The following is a 14837-nucleotide window of genomic DNA, read 5'->3' as shown; positions in this document are numbered from 1 at the left end:
ACACTCCCCCCGGTGCCGGTACTGAGGGAGCGCTGCACTGTCGGAGGGGCCGTCTTTCGGATGAGACGTTAAACCGAAGGCCCCTGTCTGCCCTCTCAGGTGGGACGTAAAAGATCCCACGGCCACTATTGGAAGAAGAGCAGGGGGAGGGGGCATTCTCCCCGGTGTCCGGGGGCCGATATTTATCCCTGAACTAATATCACAAAAAAAATGATCTGGTCATTAATTTAACAGCAAGTTGTGGGATCTTGCTGTGCACAAATTGGCTGCCGCGTTTCCTACATTACAACAATAACTAATCCCACTGCCCCACTCTCTCCTCATAGCCCTGTATCAATCCCCAAACTAATCCCACTGCCCCACTCTCTCCCCATAGCCCTGTATCAATCCCCAAACTAATCCCACTGCCCCGCTCTCTCCCCATAGCCCTGTATCAATCCCCAAACTAATCCCACTGCCCCACTCTCTCCCCATAGCCCTGTATCAATCCCCAAACTAATCCCACTGCCCTGCTCTCTCCCCATAGCCCTGTATCAATCCCCAAACTAATCCCACTGCCCCCCTCTCTCCCCATAGCCCTGTATCAATCCCCAAACTAATCCCACTGCCCCGCTCTCTCCCCATAGCCCTGCATCAATCCCCAAACTAATCCCACTGCCCCGCTCTCTCCCCATAGCCCTGTATCAATCCCCAAACTAATCCCACTGCCCCGCTCTCTCCCCATAGCCCTGTATCAATCCCCAAACTAATCCCACTGCCCCGCTCTCTCCCCATAGCCCTGTATCAATCCCCAAACTAATCCCACTGCCCCACTCTCTCCCCATAGCTCTGTATCAATCCCAAACTGATCCCACTGCCCCGCTCTCTCTCCTCATGTGTCACCGTATGCCAGACAGTGTCCTTCCACTCCCTGGGACCAGGTTACAAATCCAGCCCAGGGGGACTTAGCGTCACGGTGTCTGACAATGATTGAGTGGAATCAGATAACACAAAACAAGGGCGTCATCCAAAACGACTGGCTCTCCGCCCCTTTTCACTGGTATAAAAGATGCAGCAGGCTCTGAGCGGGGAGAGGCAGCCGACAGAGACACAGAAGTGAGAAGGATCTGCTCTCGCACGCTAACATGATTTCCTGGGGAAAGGTGAGTGGATGGTCAGTGTTTGAGGTGCAATTGTTTGTGAAATACTTACTCTGAAATCGTTTGAAGGGTGCCTGAATTTTTGTCTTGTCCCCTTCAGAAATTTCTGCTGGTCTTCATCACCATCCAATGCCTTGCTGAGGTCACAGCCGCGGTAAAACATCGTGCCAAGGTAAAATCCCCACAACTATTCAGGATGGCTGAGAAATGTAAGATTGGCACATACAGGTTTCACCTGTAGAGGGAGCTTTACTCTGTATCTAACCCTGTACCTGCCCTGGGAGTGTTTGATGGGGACAGTGCAGAGGGAGCTTTACTCTGTATCTAACCCTGTACCTGCCCTGGGAGTGTTTGATGGGACAGTGTAGAGGGAGCTTTACTCTGTATCTAACCCTGTACCTGCCCTGGGAGTGTTTGATGGGACAGTGCAGAGGGAGCTTTACTCTGTATCTAACCCTGTACCTGCCCTGGGAGTGTTTGATGGGGACAGTGTAGAGGGAGCTTTACTCTGTATCTAACCCTGTACCTGCCCTGGGAGTGTTTGATGGGACAGTGTAGAGGGAGCTTTACTCTGTATCTAACCCTGTACCTGCCCTGGGAGTGTTTGATGGGACAGTGTAGAGGGAGCTTTACTCTGTATCTAACCCTGCACCTGCCCTGGGAGTGTTTGATGGGACAGTGTAGAGGGAGCTTTACTCTGTATCTATCCCTGTACCTGCCCTGGGAGTGTTTGATGGGACAGTGTAGAGGGAGCTTTACTCTGTATCTAACCCTGTACCTGCCCTGGGAGTGTTTGATGGGACAGTGTAGAGGGAGCTTTACTCTGTATCTATCCCTGTACCTGCCCTGGGAGTGTTTGATGGGACAGTGTAGAGGGAGCTTTACTCTGTATCTAACCCTGTACCTGCCCTGGGAGTGTTTGATGGGACAGTGCAGAGGGAGCTTTACTCTGTATCTAACCCTGTACCTGCCCCTGGGAGTGTTTGATGGGACAGTGTAGAGGGAGCTTTACTCTGTATCTAACCCTGTACCTGCCCTGGGAGTGTTTGATGGGACAGTGCAGAGGGAGCTTTACTCTGTATCTAACCCTGTACCTGCCCTGGGAGTGTTTGATGGGACAGTGTAGAGGGAGCTTTACTCTGTATCTAACCCTGTACCTGCCCTGGGAGTGTTTGATGGGACAGTGCAGAGGGAGCTTTACTCTGTATCTAACCCTGCACCTGCCCTGGGAGTGTTTGATGGGACAGTGCAGAGGGAGCTTTACTCTGTATCTAACCCTGTACCTGCCCTGGGAGTGTTTGATGGGACAGTGCAGAGGGAGCTTTACTCTGTATCTAACCCTGTACCTGCCCTGGGAGTGTTTGATGGGACAGTGTAGAGGGAGCTTTACTCTGTATCTAACCCTGCACCTGCCCTGGGAGTGTTTGATGGGACAGTGCAGAGGGAGCTTTACTCTGTATCTAATCCTGTACCTGCCCTGGGAGTGTTTGATGGGACAGTGTAGAGGGAGCTTTACTCTGTATCTAACCCTGTACCTGCCCTGGGAGTGTTTGATGGGACAGTGTAGAGGGAACTTTTCTCTGTATCTAACCCTGTACCTGCCCTGGGAGTGTTTGATGGGACAGTGTAGAGGGAGCTTTACTCTGTATCTAACCCTGTACCTGCCCTGGGAGTGTTTGATGGGACAGTGCAGAGGGAGCTTTACTCTGTATCTAACCCTGTACCTGCCCTGGGAGTGTTTGATGGGACAGTGCAGAGGGAGCTTTACTCTGTATCTAACCCTGTACCTGCCCTGGGAGTGTATGATGGGACAGTGTAGAGGGAGCTTTACTCTGTATCTAACCCTGTACCTGCCCTGGGAGTGTTTGATGGGACAGTGTAGAGGGAGCTTTACTCTGTATCTAACCCTGTACCTGCCCTGGGAGTGTTTGATGGGACAGTGCAGAGGGAGCTTTACTCAGTATCTAACCCTGCACCTGCCCTGGGAGTGTTTGATGGGACAGTGTAGAGGGAGCTTTACTCTGTATCTAACCCTGTACCTGCCCTGGGAGTGTTTGATGGGACAGTGCAGAGGGAGCTTTACTCTGTATCTAACCCTGTACCTGCTCTGGGAGTGTTTGATGGGACAGTGTAGAGGGAGCTTTACTCTGTATCTAACCCTGTACCTGCCCTGGGAGTGTTTGATGGGACAGTGTAGAGGGAGCTTTACTCTGTATCTAACCCTGTACCTGCCCTGGGAGTGTTTGATGGGGACAGTGTAGAGGGAGCTTTACTCTGTATCTAACCCTGTACCTGCCCTGGGAGTGTTTGATGGGACAGTGTAGAGGGAGCTTTACTCTGTATCTAACCCTGTACCTGCCCTGGGAATGTTTGATGGGACAGTGTAGAGGGAGCTTTACTCTGTATCTAACCCTGTACCTGCCCTGGGAGTGTTTGATGGGACAGTGTAGAGGGAGCTTTACTCTGTATCTAACCCTGTACCTGCCCTGGGAGCGTTTGATGGGACAGTGTAGAGGGAGCTTTACTCTGTATCTAACCCTGTACCTGCCCTGGGAGTGTTTGATGGGGACAGTGTAGAGGGAGCTTTACTCTGTATCTAACCCTGTACCTGCTCTGGGAGTGTTTGATGGGACAGTGTAGAGGGAGCTTTACTCTGTATCTCACCCTGTACCTGCCCTGGGAGTGTTTGATGGGACAGTGTAGAGGGAGCTTTACTCTGTATCTAACCCTGTACCTGCCCTGGGAGTGTTTGATGGGGACAGTGTAGAGGGAGCTTTACTCTGTATCTAACCCTGTACCTGCCCTGGGAGTGTTTGATGGGACAGTGTAGAGGGAGCTTTACTCTGTATCTAACCCTGTACCTGCCCTGGGAGTGTTTGATGGGACAGTGTAGAGGGAGCTTTACTCTGTCTCTAACCCTGTACCTGCCCTGGGAATGTTTGATGGGACAGTGTAGAGGGAGCTTTACTCTGTATCTAACCCTGTACCTGCCCTGGGAGTGTTTGATGGGACAGTGTAGAGGGAGCTTTACTCTGTATCTAACCCTGTACCTGCCCTGGGAGTGTTTGATGAGACAGTGTCGAGGGAGCTTTACTCTGTCTCTAACCCTGTACCTGCCCCGGGAGTGTTTGATGGGACAGTGTAGAGGGAGCTTTACTCTGTATCTAACCCTGTACCTGCCCTGGGAGTGTTTGATGGGACAGTGTGGAGGGAGCTTTACTCTGTATCTAACCCTGTACCTGCCCTGGGAATGTTTGATGGGACAGTGTAGAGGGAGCTTTACTCTGTCTCTAACCCTGCACCTGCCCCGGGAGTGTTTGATGGGACAGTGTAGAGGGAGCTTTACTCTGTATCTAACCCTGTACCTGCCCTGGGTGTGTTTGATGGGACAGTGTAGAGGGAGCTTTACTCTGTATCTAACCCTGTACCTGCCCTGGGAGTGTTTGATGGGACAGTGCAGAGGGAGCTTTACTCTGTATCTAACCCTGTACCTGCCCTGGGAGTGTTTGATGGGACAGTGTAGAGGGAGCTTTACTCTATATCTAACCCTGTACCTGCCCTGGGAGTGTTTGATGGGACAGTGTAGAGGGAGCTTTACTCTGTCTCTAACCCTGTATCTGCCCTGTGAGTGTTTGATGGGACAGTGTAGAGGGAGCTTTACTCTGTCTCTAACCCTGTACCTGCCCTGTGAGTGTTTGATGGGACAGTGTAGAGGGAGCTTTACTCTGTATCTAACCCTGTACCTGCCCTGGGAGTGTTTGATGGGACACTGTAGTGGGAGCTTTACTCTGTATCTAACCCTGTACCTGCCCTGGGAGTGTTTGATGAGACAGTGTAGAGGGAGCTTTACTCTGTATCTAACCCTGTACCTGCCCTGGGAGTGTTTGATGGGACAGTGTCGAGGGAGCTTTACTCTGTATCTAACCCTGTACCTGCCCTGGGAGTGTTTGATGGGACAGTGTAGAGGGAGCTTTACTCTGTATCTAACCCTGTACCTGCCCTGGGAGTGTTTGATGGGACAGTTTAGAGGGAGCTTTACTCTGTATCTAACCCTGTACCTGCCCTGGGAGTGTTTGATGGGACAGTGTAGAGGGAGCTTTACTCTGTATCTAACTCTGTACCTGCCCTGGGAGTGTTTGATGGGACAGTGTAGAGGGAGCTTTACTCTGTATCTAACCCTGTACCTGCCCTGGGAGTGTTTGATGGGACAGTGTAGAGGGAGCTTTACTCTGTATCTAACCCTGTACCTGCCCTGGGAGTGTTTGATGGGACAGTGTAGAGGGAGCTTTAGAACATAAGAACATAAGAAATAGGAGCAGGAGTAGGCCAATCGGCCCCTCGAGCCTGCTCCGCCATTCAATTAGATCATGGCTGATGTGATCCCAACCACAAATCTAAAGAACACAAGAAGTAGGAGCAGGTCCCGCCCACATAGCCCCTGGGCCCTCTCCGCCACCCACAGGGCATTGACCGATCTGAACTCAGCTTCATGTCCAATTTCCTGCCCGCTCCCCGTAACCCCTAATTCCCTTTACTTAGACAGAAAACTGTCTATTTCTGTTTTAAATTTATCTAATGATGTAGCTTCCACAGCTTCATGGGGCAGCAAATTCCACAGACCTTCTACCCTCTGAGTGAAGAAGTTTCTCCTCATCTCAGTTTTGAAAGAGCAGCCCCTTATTCCAGGATTATGCCCCCTAGTTCTAGTTTCACCCATCTTTGGGAACATCCTTACTGCATCCACCTGATCAAGCCCCTTCACAATCTTATATATTTCAATAAGATCGCCTCTCATTCTTCTGAACTCCAATGAGTAGAGTCCCAATCTACTCAACCTCTCCTCATATGTCCACCCCCTCATCCCCGGGATTAACCGAGTGAACCTTCTTTGTACTGCCTCGAGTGCAAGTATGTCTTTTCTTAAGTATGGAGACCAAAACTGTATGCAGTATTCCAGGTGCGGTCTCACCAATACCTTATATAACTGCAGCAATACCTCCTTGTTTTTATATTCTATCCCCCTAGCAATAAAAGCCAACATTCCGTTGGCTTTCTTGATCACCTGCTGCACCTGCAAACCAACTTTTTGATTTTCTTGCACCAGGACCCCCAGATCCCTTTGTACTGCAGTACTTTCCAGTCTCTCGCCATTAAGAAAATAACTTGCTCTCTGATTTTTCCTGCCAAAGTGCATAACCTCACATTTTCCAATATTATATTGCATCTGCCAAATCTCCGCCCACTCACCCAGCCTGTCTATATCCCCTTGCAGGTTTTTTATGTCCTCCTCACTCTCTACTTTCCCTCCCATCTTTGTATCATCTGCAAATTTTGATATGTTGCACTCGGTCCCCTCCTCCAAATCGTTAATATAGATTGTAAAGAGTTGGGGACCCAGCACCGACACCTGTGGAACACCACTGGTTACTGATTGCCAGTCCGAGAATGTACCATTTATCCCAACTCTCTGCCTCCTGTTTGATAACCAATCCTCCACCCATGCCAGAATATTGCCCCCAATCCCGTGATTTTTTATCTTAAGTAATAATCTTTTATGTGGCACCTTGTCGAATGCCTTCTGGAAGTCTAAATACACTACGTCCACTGGTTCCCCTTTATCCACCCTGTACGTTATATCCTCAAAGAACTCAAGCAAATTTGTCAGACATGACTTCCCCTTCATAAAGCCATGCTGACTTTGTCCTATTAAATTATGCTTATCTAAATGTTCCGCTACTGTCTCCTTAATAATAGACTCCAAAATTTTACCCACCACAGATGTTAGGCTAACTGGCCTATAATTTCCAGCCTTCTGCCTACTACCCCTTTTAAATAACGGTGTTACATTAGCAGTTTTCCAATCTGCCGGGACCTCTCCTGAGTCCAGGGAATTTTGGAAAACTATCACCAAAGCATCCACAATCCCTACTGCCACTTCCCTCAAGACCCTAGGATGTAAGCCATCAGGTCCAGGGGATTTATCTGCCTTGAGTCCCATTAATTTACTGAGTACCATCTCCTGAGTGATTTTAATCGTATTTAGCTCCTCCCCCCGTAGAGCCCCCTGTTTGTCCAGTATTGGGATATTCTTAGTGTCCTCTACCGTAAAGACTGAAACAAAATATTTGTTCAGCATTTTTGCCATCTCCATGTTTCCCACCATTAATTTCCCGCTCTCATCCTCTAAGGGACCTACGTTTGCCTAAGCCACCCTTTTTCTTTTTATATAACTATAGAAACTCTTGCTATCTGTTTTTATATTTTTTGCTAATTTCTTTTCATAATCTATCTTCCCTTTCTTAATCAATCCTTTAGTTACTTTTTGCTGTCTTTTGAAGACTTCCCAATCTTCTATCCTCCCACTAAGTTTGGCTACCTTATATGTCCTTGTTTTTAGTTGGATACTATCCTTAATTTCTTTACTTAGCCACGGATGGCTGTCATTTCTTTTACACCCTTTTTTCCTCAGTGGAATATATATTTTTTGAAAGTTGTAAAATAACTCCTTGAATGAACACCACTGCTCATGTACCGTCTTACCCTTTAATCTATTTTCCCAGTCCACTTTAATCAATTCCGCTCTCATACCATCATAGTCTCCTTTATTCAAGCTCAGTACGCTTGTTTGAGAATCAACCTTCTCACCCTCTAATTGGATATGGAATTCAACCATGTTGTGGTCGCTCGTTCCAAGGGGATCCTTAACTAGGACATTATTAATTAATCCTGACTCATTACACAGGACCAGGTCCAAGGTTGCCTGCCCCCTTGTAGGATCAGTTACATACTGCTCAAGAAATCCATCCCTGATGCACTCAATGAACTCGTCCTCAAGGCTGCTCTGTCCAATGTGATTTGTCCAGTTAATATGATAGTTAAAATCCCCCATAATTATAGCTGTTCCCTTATTACATGCCCAGACTATTTCCTGATTAATACTTCTTCCAGCAGAGTTGCAACTATATGCTACGCCCACTAGTGTTTTTTTCCCCTTATTATTCCTTATCTCTACCCAAACTGTTTCATTATCTTGATGCTTTGTCCCAATATCATTTATCTGTATTACAGTGATTCCTTCCTTTATTAACATAGCCACCCCACCTCCCCTTCCTTCCTGCCTGTCCTTCCTGATTGTTAAATACCCTGGCATATTTAATTCCCAGTCGTTGTCACCCTGCAGCCATGTTTCTGTAATGGCCACAAGATCATACCTATACGTAGTTATTTGTGCCGTTAACTTGTCCATTTTGTTACGAATGCTACTTGCATTCAGATAAAGAACTTTCAAATCTGTTTTGTGACGCTTAGTTCCTGCTTTTTCCTTTTTTAACACTTTACCTTTTACTCCATACCTTCTGTCCCTTCCTGTTACGCTTTCCTCTGTCTCCCTGCTCAGGTTCCCAACCCCCTGCCACTTTAGTTTAAACCCTCCCCAACAGCACTAGCAAACACTCCTCCTAGGACAGTGGTCCCGGCCCTGCCCAGGTGCAGACCGTCCGGTTTGTATTGGTCCCACCTCCCCCAGAACCGTTTCCAGTGTCCCAGGAATTTGAATCCCTCCCCCTTGCACCATTCCTCTAGCCACGTATTCATTTGAAATATCCTCCTATTTCTACTCTGACTAGCACGTGGCACTTTACTCTGTATCTAACCCTGTACCTGCCCTGGGAGTGTTTGATGGGACAGTGTAGAGGGAGCTTTACTCTGTATCTAACCCTGTACCTGCCCTGGGAGTGTTTGATGGGACAGTGCAGAGGGAGCTTTACTCTGTATCTAACCCTGTACCTGCCCTGGGAGTGTTTGATGGGACAGTGTAGAGGGAGCTTTACTCTGTATCTAACCCTGTACCTGCCCTGGGAGTGTTTGATGGGACAGTGTAGAGGGAGCTTTACTCTGTATCTAACCCTGTACCTGCCCTGGGAGTGTTTGATGGGACAGTGTAGAGGGAGCTTTACTCTCTATCTAACCCTGTACCTGCCCTGGGAGGGTTTGATGGGACAGTGTAGAGGGAGCTTTACTCTGTATCTAACCCTGTACCTGCCCTGGGAGTGTTTGATGGGACAGTACAGAGGGAGCTTTACTCTGTATCTAACCCTGTACCTGCCCTGGGAGTGTTTGATGGGACAGTGTAGAGGGAGCTTTACTCTGTATCTAACCCTGTACCTGCCCCTGGGAGTGTTTGATGGGACAGTGTAGAGGGAGCTTTACTCTGTATCTAACCCTGTACCTGCCCTGGGAGTGTTTGATGGGACAGTGTAGAGGGAGTTTTACTCTGTATCTAACCCTGTACCTGCCCTGGGAGTGTTTGATGGGACAGTGTAGAGGGAGCTTTACTCTGTATCTAACCCTGTACCTGCCCTGGGAGTGTTTGATGGGACAGTGTAGAGGGAGTTTTACTCTGTATCTAACCCGTGCTGTCCCTGCCCTACATTAGATGCTCCATGTGTTTCTGCTTTCTTGACTTGACGTCTCTAGCTTTGACCTGTGCAGTTGTTGTGTTGAACCGAGTATTTTTGTTCCGGCTTGGCAGGTAGAGGGCCTGATGGCACAGAGGTTATGGGATGCCTTGCAGCAGCTGGAGGAGAAGGTTGAAGCTTTGGAGCATCATGGGGAAGAGGGTAAGGCAGACAAGGGTGCGTTGGCGTCTGGGTGTCTGTGTCTGAGTGAGTGAGTGTGCAGGAGCTGGAAAGATCTTGTAATTCTCTAGCCCCTTTCACCACCTCAGGACGTCCCAAAGCTCTTCACAACCAATGAAGTGTAACCTCTGATGTAATGTAGGGAAACACGGCAGACAATTTGCGCACAGCAAGATCCCTCAAACAGCACTGTAAAAATGACCAGATCGTCTATTTTTTTTATCGATGTTGATTGAGGGATAAATATTGGCTCCGGGGAGAACTCCTCCCTCTGCTCTTCCTCCAATAGCGGCCGTGGGATCTTTTACGTCCCACCTGAGAGGGCAGACGGGGGCCTCGGTTTCACATCTCGTCCGAAAGACGGCCCCTCCGACAGTGCGGCGCTCCCTCAGTACTGGCACCGGGGGGGGAGTGTCGGGGCCTGGATTACGGGGCTCGAGTCTCTGGAGTGGGGGCTCGAACCCGCGACCGTCTGACTCAGAGACGAGAGTTGAGACCCAATGAGGCACGGGCTAACACTTTATTCCAATTGAAACCATTCTCCACATGTGCGACTAGGAGAGGGGTCTCCAACCCTCCAGGTTTGGCCTGGAGTCTCCTGGAATTGGAGGTTAATCTCCAGGACGCTTGCTGGGAGGAAAAAAGCCGGCATTAGAAAAATATTTCTTCCAACATTTTCGTTTATTAATTATAAAAATAGTGGAGATGTCTGACTGACAGTCGAGAATCATCCAATCACGTAAGGAAGAGTCTGTTTGCTCTCCGATTGGCCGTGGGAAGGCGGGGCGTCACGAGGAGGGACATGTTGGGTGACCAATGGCGGGAGAGTGCGGGGGGGTGGTGGTTGGAGGCGGGGAGGTCATGTGACCAAACCTCCAGGACTACGTTTTTCTCCCCATTACTCTTTCTCTCTCTCTATCTCTCTATCTCTCGGTGGAGAGAAATCTAGAATGCTAAACAGAAAAGACAAGGAAGCAGTGCAGGGAAGTGATTGGGATAAGAATAATCAGATTGTGTCAGGAAGGGACAGAGCGTACAAACAAAAGAGTGCACTAGCAAATAGGGTCTGGGTAAGAAAAATTGGCAATAAGACAAACAGGGCCATAGTACAAAAACATGTTCAGATGTCTAAAAATGTTAACAAGACAAATCTAAAGGCACTATCTGAATGCACGAAGCATTCGTAATAAGGTAGACGAATTAACAGCGCAAATAGATGTAAACAGATACGATATAATTGTGATTCTGGAGACATGGCCGCAGGGTGACCAAGGCTGGGAGCTGAATATCCAAGGGGTATTCGATATTTAGGAAGGGCAGGCAAAAAGGGAAAGGAGGTGGGGTGGCGTTTTTAGTAAAGGATGAACTCAGAGCGATAGTGAGAAAGGATATCGGCTCAGAAAATCAAGATGTAGAATCAGTCTGGGTGGAGTTAAGAAGCACCAAGGGGCAGAAAACACTGGTGGGAGTTGTCTATAGGCCTCCAAACAATAGTGGTAATGTAGGGGATGGGATCAAACAGGAAATTAGAGATGCATGTAACAAGGGTACTACAGTAATCAAGGGCGACTTTAATCTACATATAGACTGGCCAAACCAAATTAGCAATAATACTGTGGAGGATGAATTCCTGGAGTGTGTACGAGATGGTTTTTTAGACCAGTATGTTGAGGAGCCAACCAGGGAACAGGCTATCCTAGATTGGGTATTGTGCAATGAGAAGGGGTTAATTAATTAATAATCTTGTTGTGCGGGGTCCCTTAGGGAAGAGTGACCATAACATGATAGAATTCTTCATTAAGATGGAAAGTGAAGTAGTCCAATCCGAAACTAGGGTCCTAAATCTAAACAAAGGAAACTACGAAGGTATGAGGAGTGAGTTGGCTATGATAGATTGGGAAGCTTCATTAAAAGGCATGACGGTGGATAGGCAATGACTAACATTTAAGGAACAAATGCATGAATTGCAACAATTATACATTCCTTTCTGGCGCAAAAACACAAAAGGAAAAGCAGCCTGGCTAACAAAAGAAATTAAGGATATTATTAGATCCAAAGAGGAGACATACAAAGTTGCCAGAAAAGTAGCAAGCCTGAGGATTGGGAGCAGTTTAGAATTCAGTAAAAAAGAACCAAGAGATTGATTAAGAGGGGAAAAATAGAGTATGAGAGTAAACTTGTAAGGAACATAAAAGCAGACTGTAAAAGCTTCTACAAGTATGTAAAAAGAAAAAGATTAATGAAGGCAAATGTAGGTCCCTTACTGTCAGAAACGGGAGAATTTATAATGAGGAACAGGGAAATAGCAGAGCAATTAAACAAATACTTTGGTTCTGACTTCCCGGAAGAGGACACAAATAACTTCCCAGAAATGCAAGGGAACCAAGGGTCTAGAGAGAAGGAGGAATTAGTAAAAAAAAATAGTGCTGGAGAAATTAATGGGACTGAAAGCTGATAAATCTCCAGGGCCTGATAATCTGCATCCCAGAGTACTAAAAGAAGTAGCCATGGAAATAGTGGATTCATTAGTTGTCATCTTCCAAAATTCTATAGATTATGGAACAGTTCCTGCAGATTGGAGGGTGGCAAATGTATAACCCCACTATTTAAACAAGGAGGGAGAGAGAAAACAGGGAACTACAGACCGGTTAGCCTAACATCAGTAGTAGGGAAAATGCTAGAGTCTATTATAAAGGATGTGATAACAGGACACTGAGAAAATATCAACGGGATTAGACAAAGTCAATGTGGATTTATGAAAGGGAAATCATGTTTGACAAACCTACTGGAGTTTTTTGAGGGTGTAACTGGTAGAATAGATAAGGGAAAACCAGTGGATGTGGTTTATTTGGATTTTCAGAAGGCCTTTGATAAAGTCCCACACAAGAGGTTAGTGTGCAAAATTAAAGCACATGGGATTGGAGGGAATATACTGACAGGGATTGAGAATTGGTTAACAGACAGGAGACAGAGAGTAGGAATAAATGGGTCTTTTTCGGGGTGGCAGGCGGTGACTAGTGGGGTACCACAGGGATCAGTGCTTGGGCCCCAGCTATTCACAATATATATCAATGATTTGGATGAGGGAACCAAATGTAATATTTCCAAGTTTGCTGACGACACAATTGTGAGATGTGAGGAGGATGCAAAGAGGCTTCAAGGTGATTTAGACAAGTTTAGTGAGTGGGCAGATACATGGCAGATGCAGTATAATGTGGATAAATGTGAAGTTATTAACTTTGGAAGGAAAAACAGAAAGGCAGAGTATTATTTAAATGGTGATAGATTGGGAAATGTTGATGTACAAAGAGACCTGGGTGTCCTTGTACACCAGTCACTGAAAGCAAACATGTAGGTGCACAAGCAGTTAGGAAGGCAAATGGTATGTTGGCCTTCATTGCAAGAGGATTTGAGTACATGAGCAAGGATTGTCTTACTGCAGTTATACAGGTCCTTGGTGAGACCACACCTGGAGTATTGTGTGCAGTTTTAGTCTCCTTACCTAAGAAAGGATATACTTGCCACAGAGGGAGTGCAGCAAAGGTTCACCAGACTGATTCCTGGGATGGCAGGACTGTCGTATGAGGAGACATTGGGTCGACTCGGCCTGTATTCACTCGAGTTTAGAAGAATGAGAGGGGATCTCATCGAAACATATAAAATTCTGACAGGGCTCGACAGACTGGATGCAGGGAGGATGTTTCCCCTGGCTGGGGAGTCCAGAACGAGGGCTCACAGTCTCAGGATACGGGGTAGGACATTTAGGACTGAGATGAGGAGAAATTTCTTCACTCAGAGGGTGGTGAACCTGTGGAATTCTCTACCACAGAAGGCAGTGGGAGGCCGAGTCACTGAATATATTTAAGAAGGAGCTGGATAGATTTCTAGACACAAAAGGCATCGAGGGGCATGGGGAGAGAGCGGGAATATGGGATTGAGATAAAGGATCAGCCATGATCTTATTGAATGGCGGAGCAGGCTCGAAGGGCCGAATGGCCTACTCCTGCTCCTATTTTCTATGTTTCTAAGTTTCTCTCTCTCTCACACAGTTGTACACGACCATCACGCAGTGCTCTTCTCTGTCGCTCTCTCCGACAGCGACCAGGCCATCGTGGCAGTGGGTCCCATCGTCTACGACCAAGTGCTCCTCAACGAGGAGGGAGGCTACAACAGCACCACAGGAGTCTTCACCTGCCCCATCCCCGGTGTGTACTACCTCGCCTACACCTCTCTCCCGCAAAGAGGTTTGGAGACCTCCGTCTCCCTGGTGAGAAACGGGGCCAGGCTCGACACGATCTACAGCGGCCCTGCCGGGGACAGCACCCAGCTCTCCGCGCGCAGCGAGCTCATTCGCCTCCAGAAGGCCGACCGGCTGTGGGTGGAGCTGGAGGCAGGGGCCCTGCTGAGTGACAGGTCCTCCTTAAAGTTTCAGGCATTCCGGATCTCCGACTAGCAGCTGCGAGACCTCCCTCCGCTCCACCACCTCCCCCTGGCCCTCCCCAACAACCACCTTTGCTTTATGGTCCAGGGTCAACATTCAGCTCCACCTTCTCCTCCGAGGTGACCGTTTCCCTCGCCTCGGCTGAATTGGCCGCCTACAAGCTGGCCAATGCTCTGTCACTCCCTGGGTGGCCCGGCTTGGCCCTTTGAAGTGGAATAGTCACAGTTGGGAAAGGGTTAACAGCTGGAATGTGGAATCCTGAATTTACACTATGCTGGGCCAGCTCCCAAACTCTGGATCAATAATAAAGGAATCTATTCAGCATCATCTGTGTATCTCATTACCCTCGTGAATCCCAGGCAAAGGCCTCTTGCCCATTCCCAGCTTTCTGGGAGTGTTTGATGGGACAGCGTAGAGGGAGCTTTACTCTGTATCTAACCCTGTACCTGCCCTGGGAGTGTTTGATGGGGACAGTGTAGAGGGAGCTTTACTCTGTATCTAACCCTGTACCTGCCCTGGGAGTGTTTGATGGGACGGTGTAGAGGGAGCTTTACTCTGTATCTAACCCTGTACCTGCCCTGGGAGTGTTTGATGGGACAGTGTAGAGGGAGCTTTACTCTG

At 48.0% G+C, this 14837-nt stretch overlaps 1 protein-coding gene across 1 annotated transcript; it reads left to right on the top strand.

Moving 5' to 3' along the window:
• The first annotated feature begins 1083 nt into the window (after positions 1-1083).
• Positions 1084-14531, top strand: LOC137312785 (complement C1q tumor necrosis factor-related protein 5-like). The gene is made up of 4 exons (XM_067979219.1): positions 1084-1142; positions 1240-1311; positions 9670-9757; positions 13825-14531. The coding sequence occupies exons 1-4, from the start codon at positions 1125-1127 to the stop codon at positions 14226-14228; spliced, it is 582 nt and encodes a 193-aa protein (XP_067835320.1). The 5' UTR covers positions 1084-1124; the 3' UTR covers positions 14229-14531.
• The last annotated feature ends 306 nt before the right edge of the window (positions 14532-14837 follow it).

Source organism: Heptranchias perlo, unplaced genomic scaffold, assembly GCF_035084215.1.
Source record: "Heptranchias perlo isolate sHepPer1 unplaced genomic scaffold, sHepPer1.hap1 HAP1_SCAFFOLD_435, whole genome shotgun sequence".
Classification (NCBI taxonomy): domain Eukaryota; kingdom Metazoa; phylum Chordata; class Chondrichthyes; order Hexanchiformes; family Hexanchidae; genus Heptranchias; species Heptranchias perlo.
Note: the sequence above shows the minus strand (reverse complement) of the source record. Positions and strands in the feature narration are given on the sequence as shown.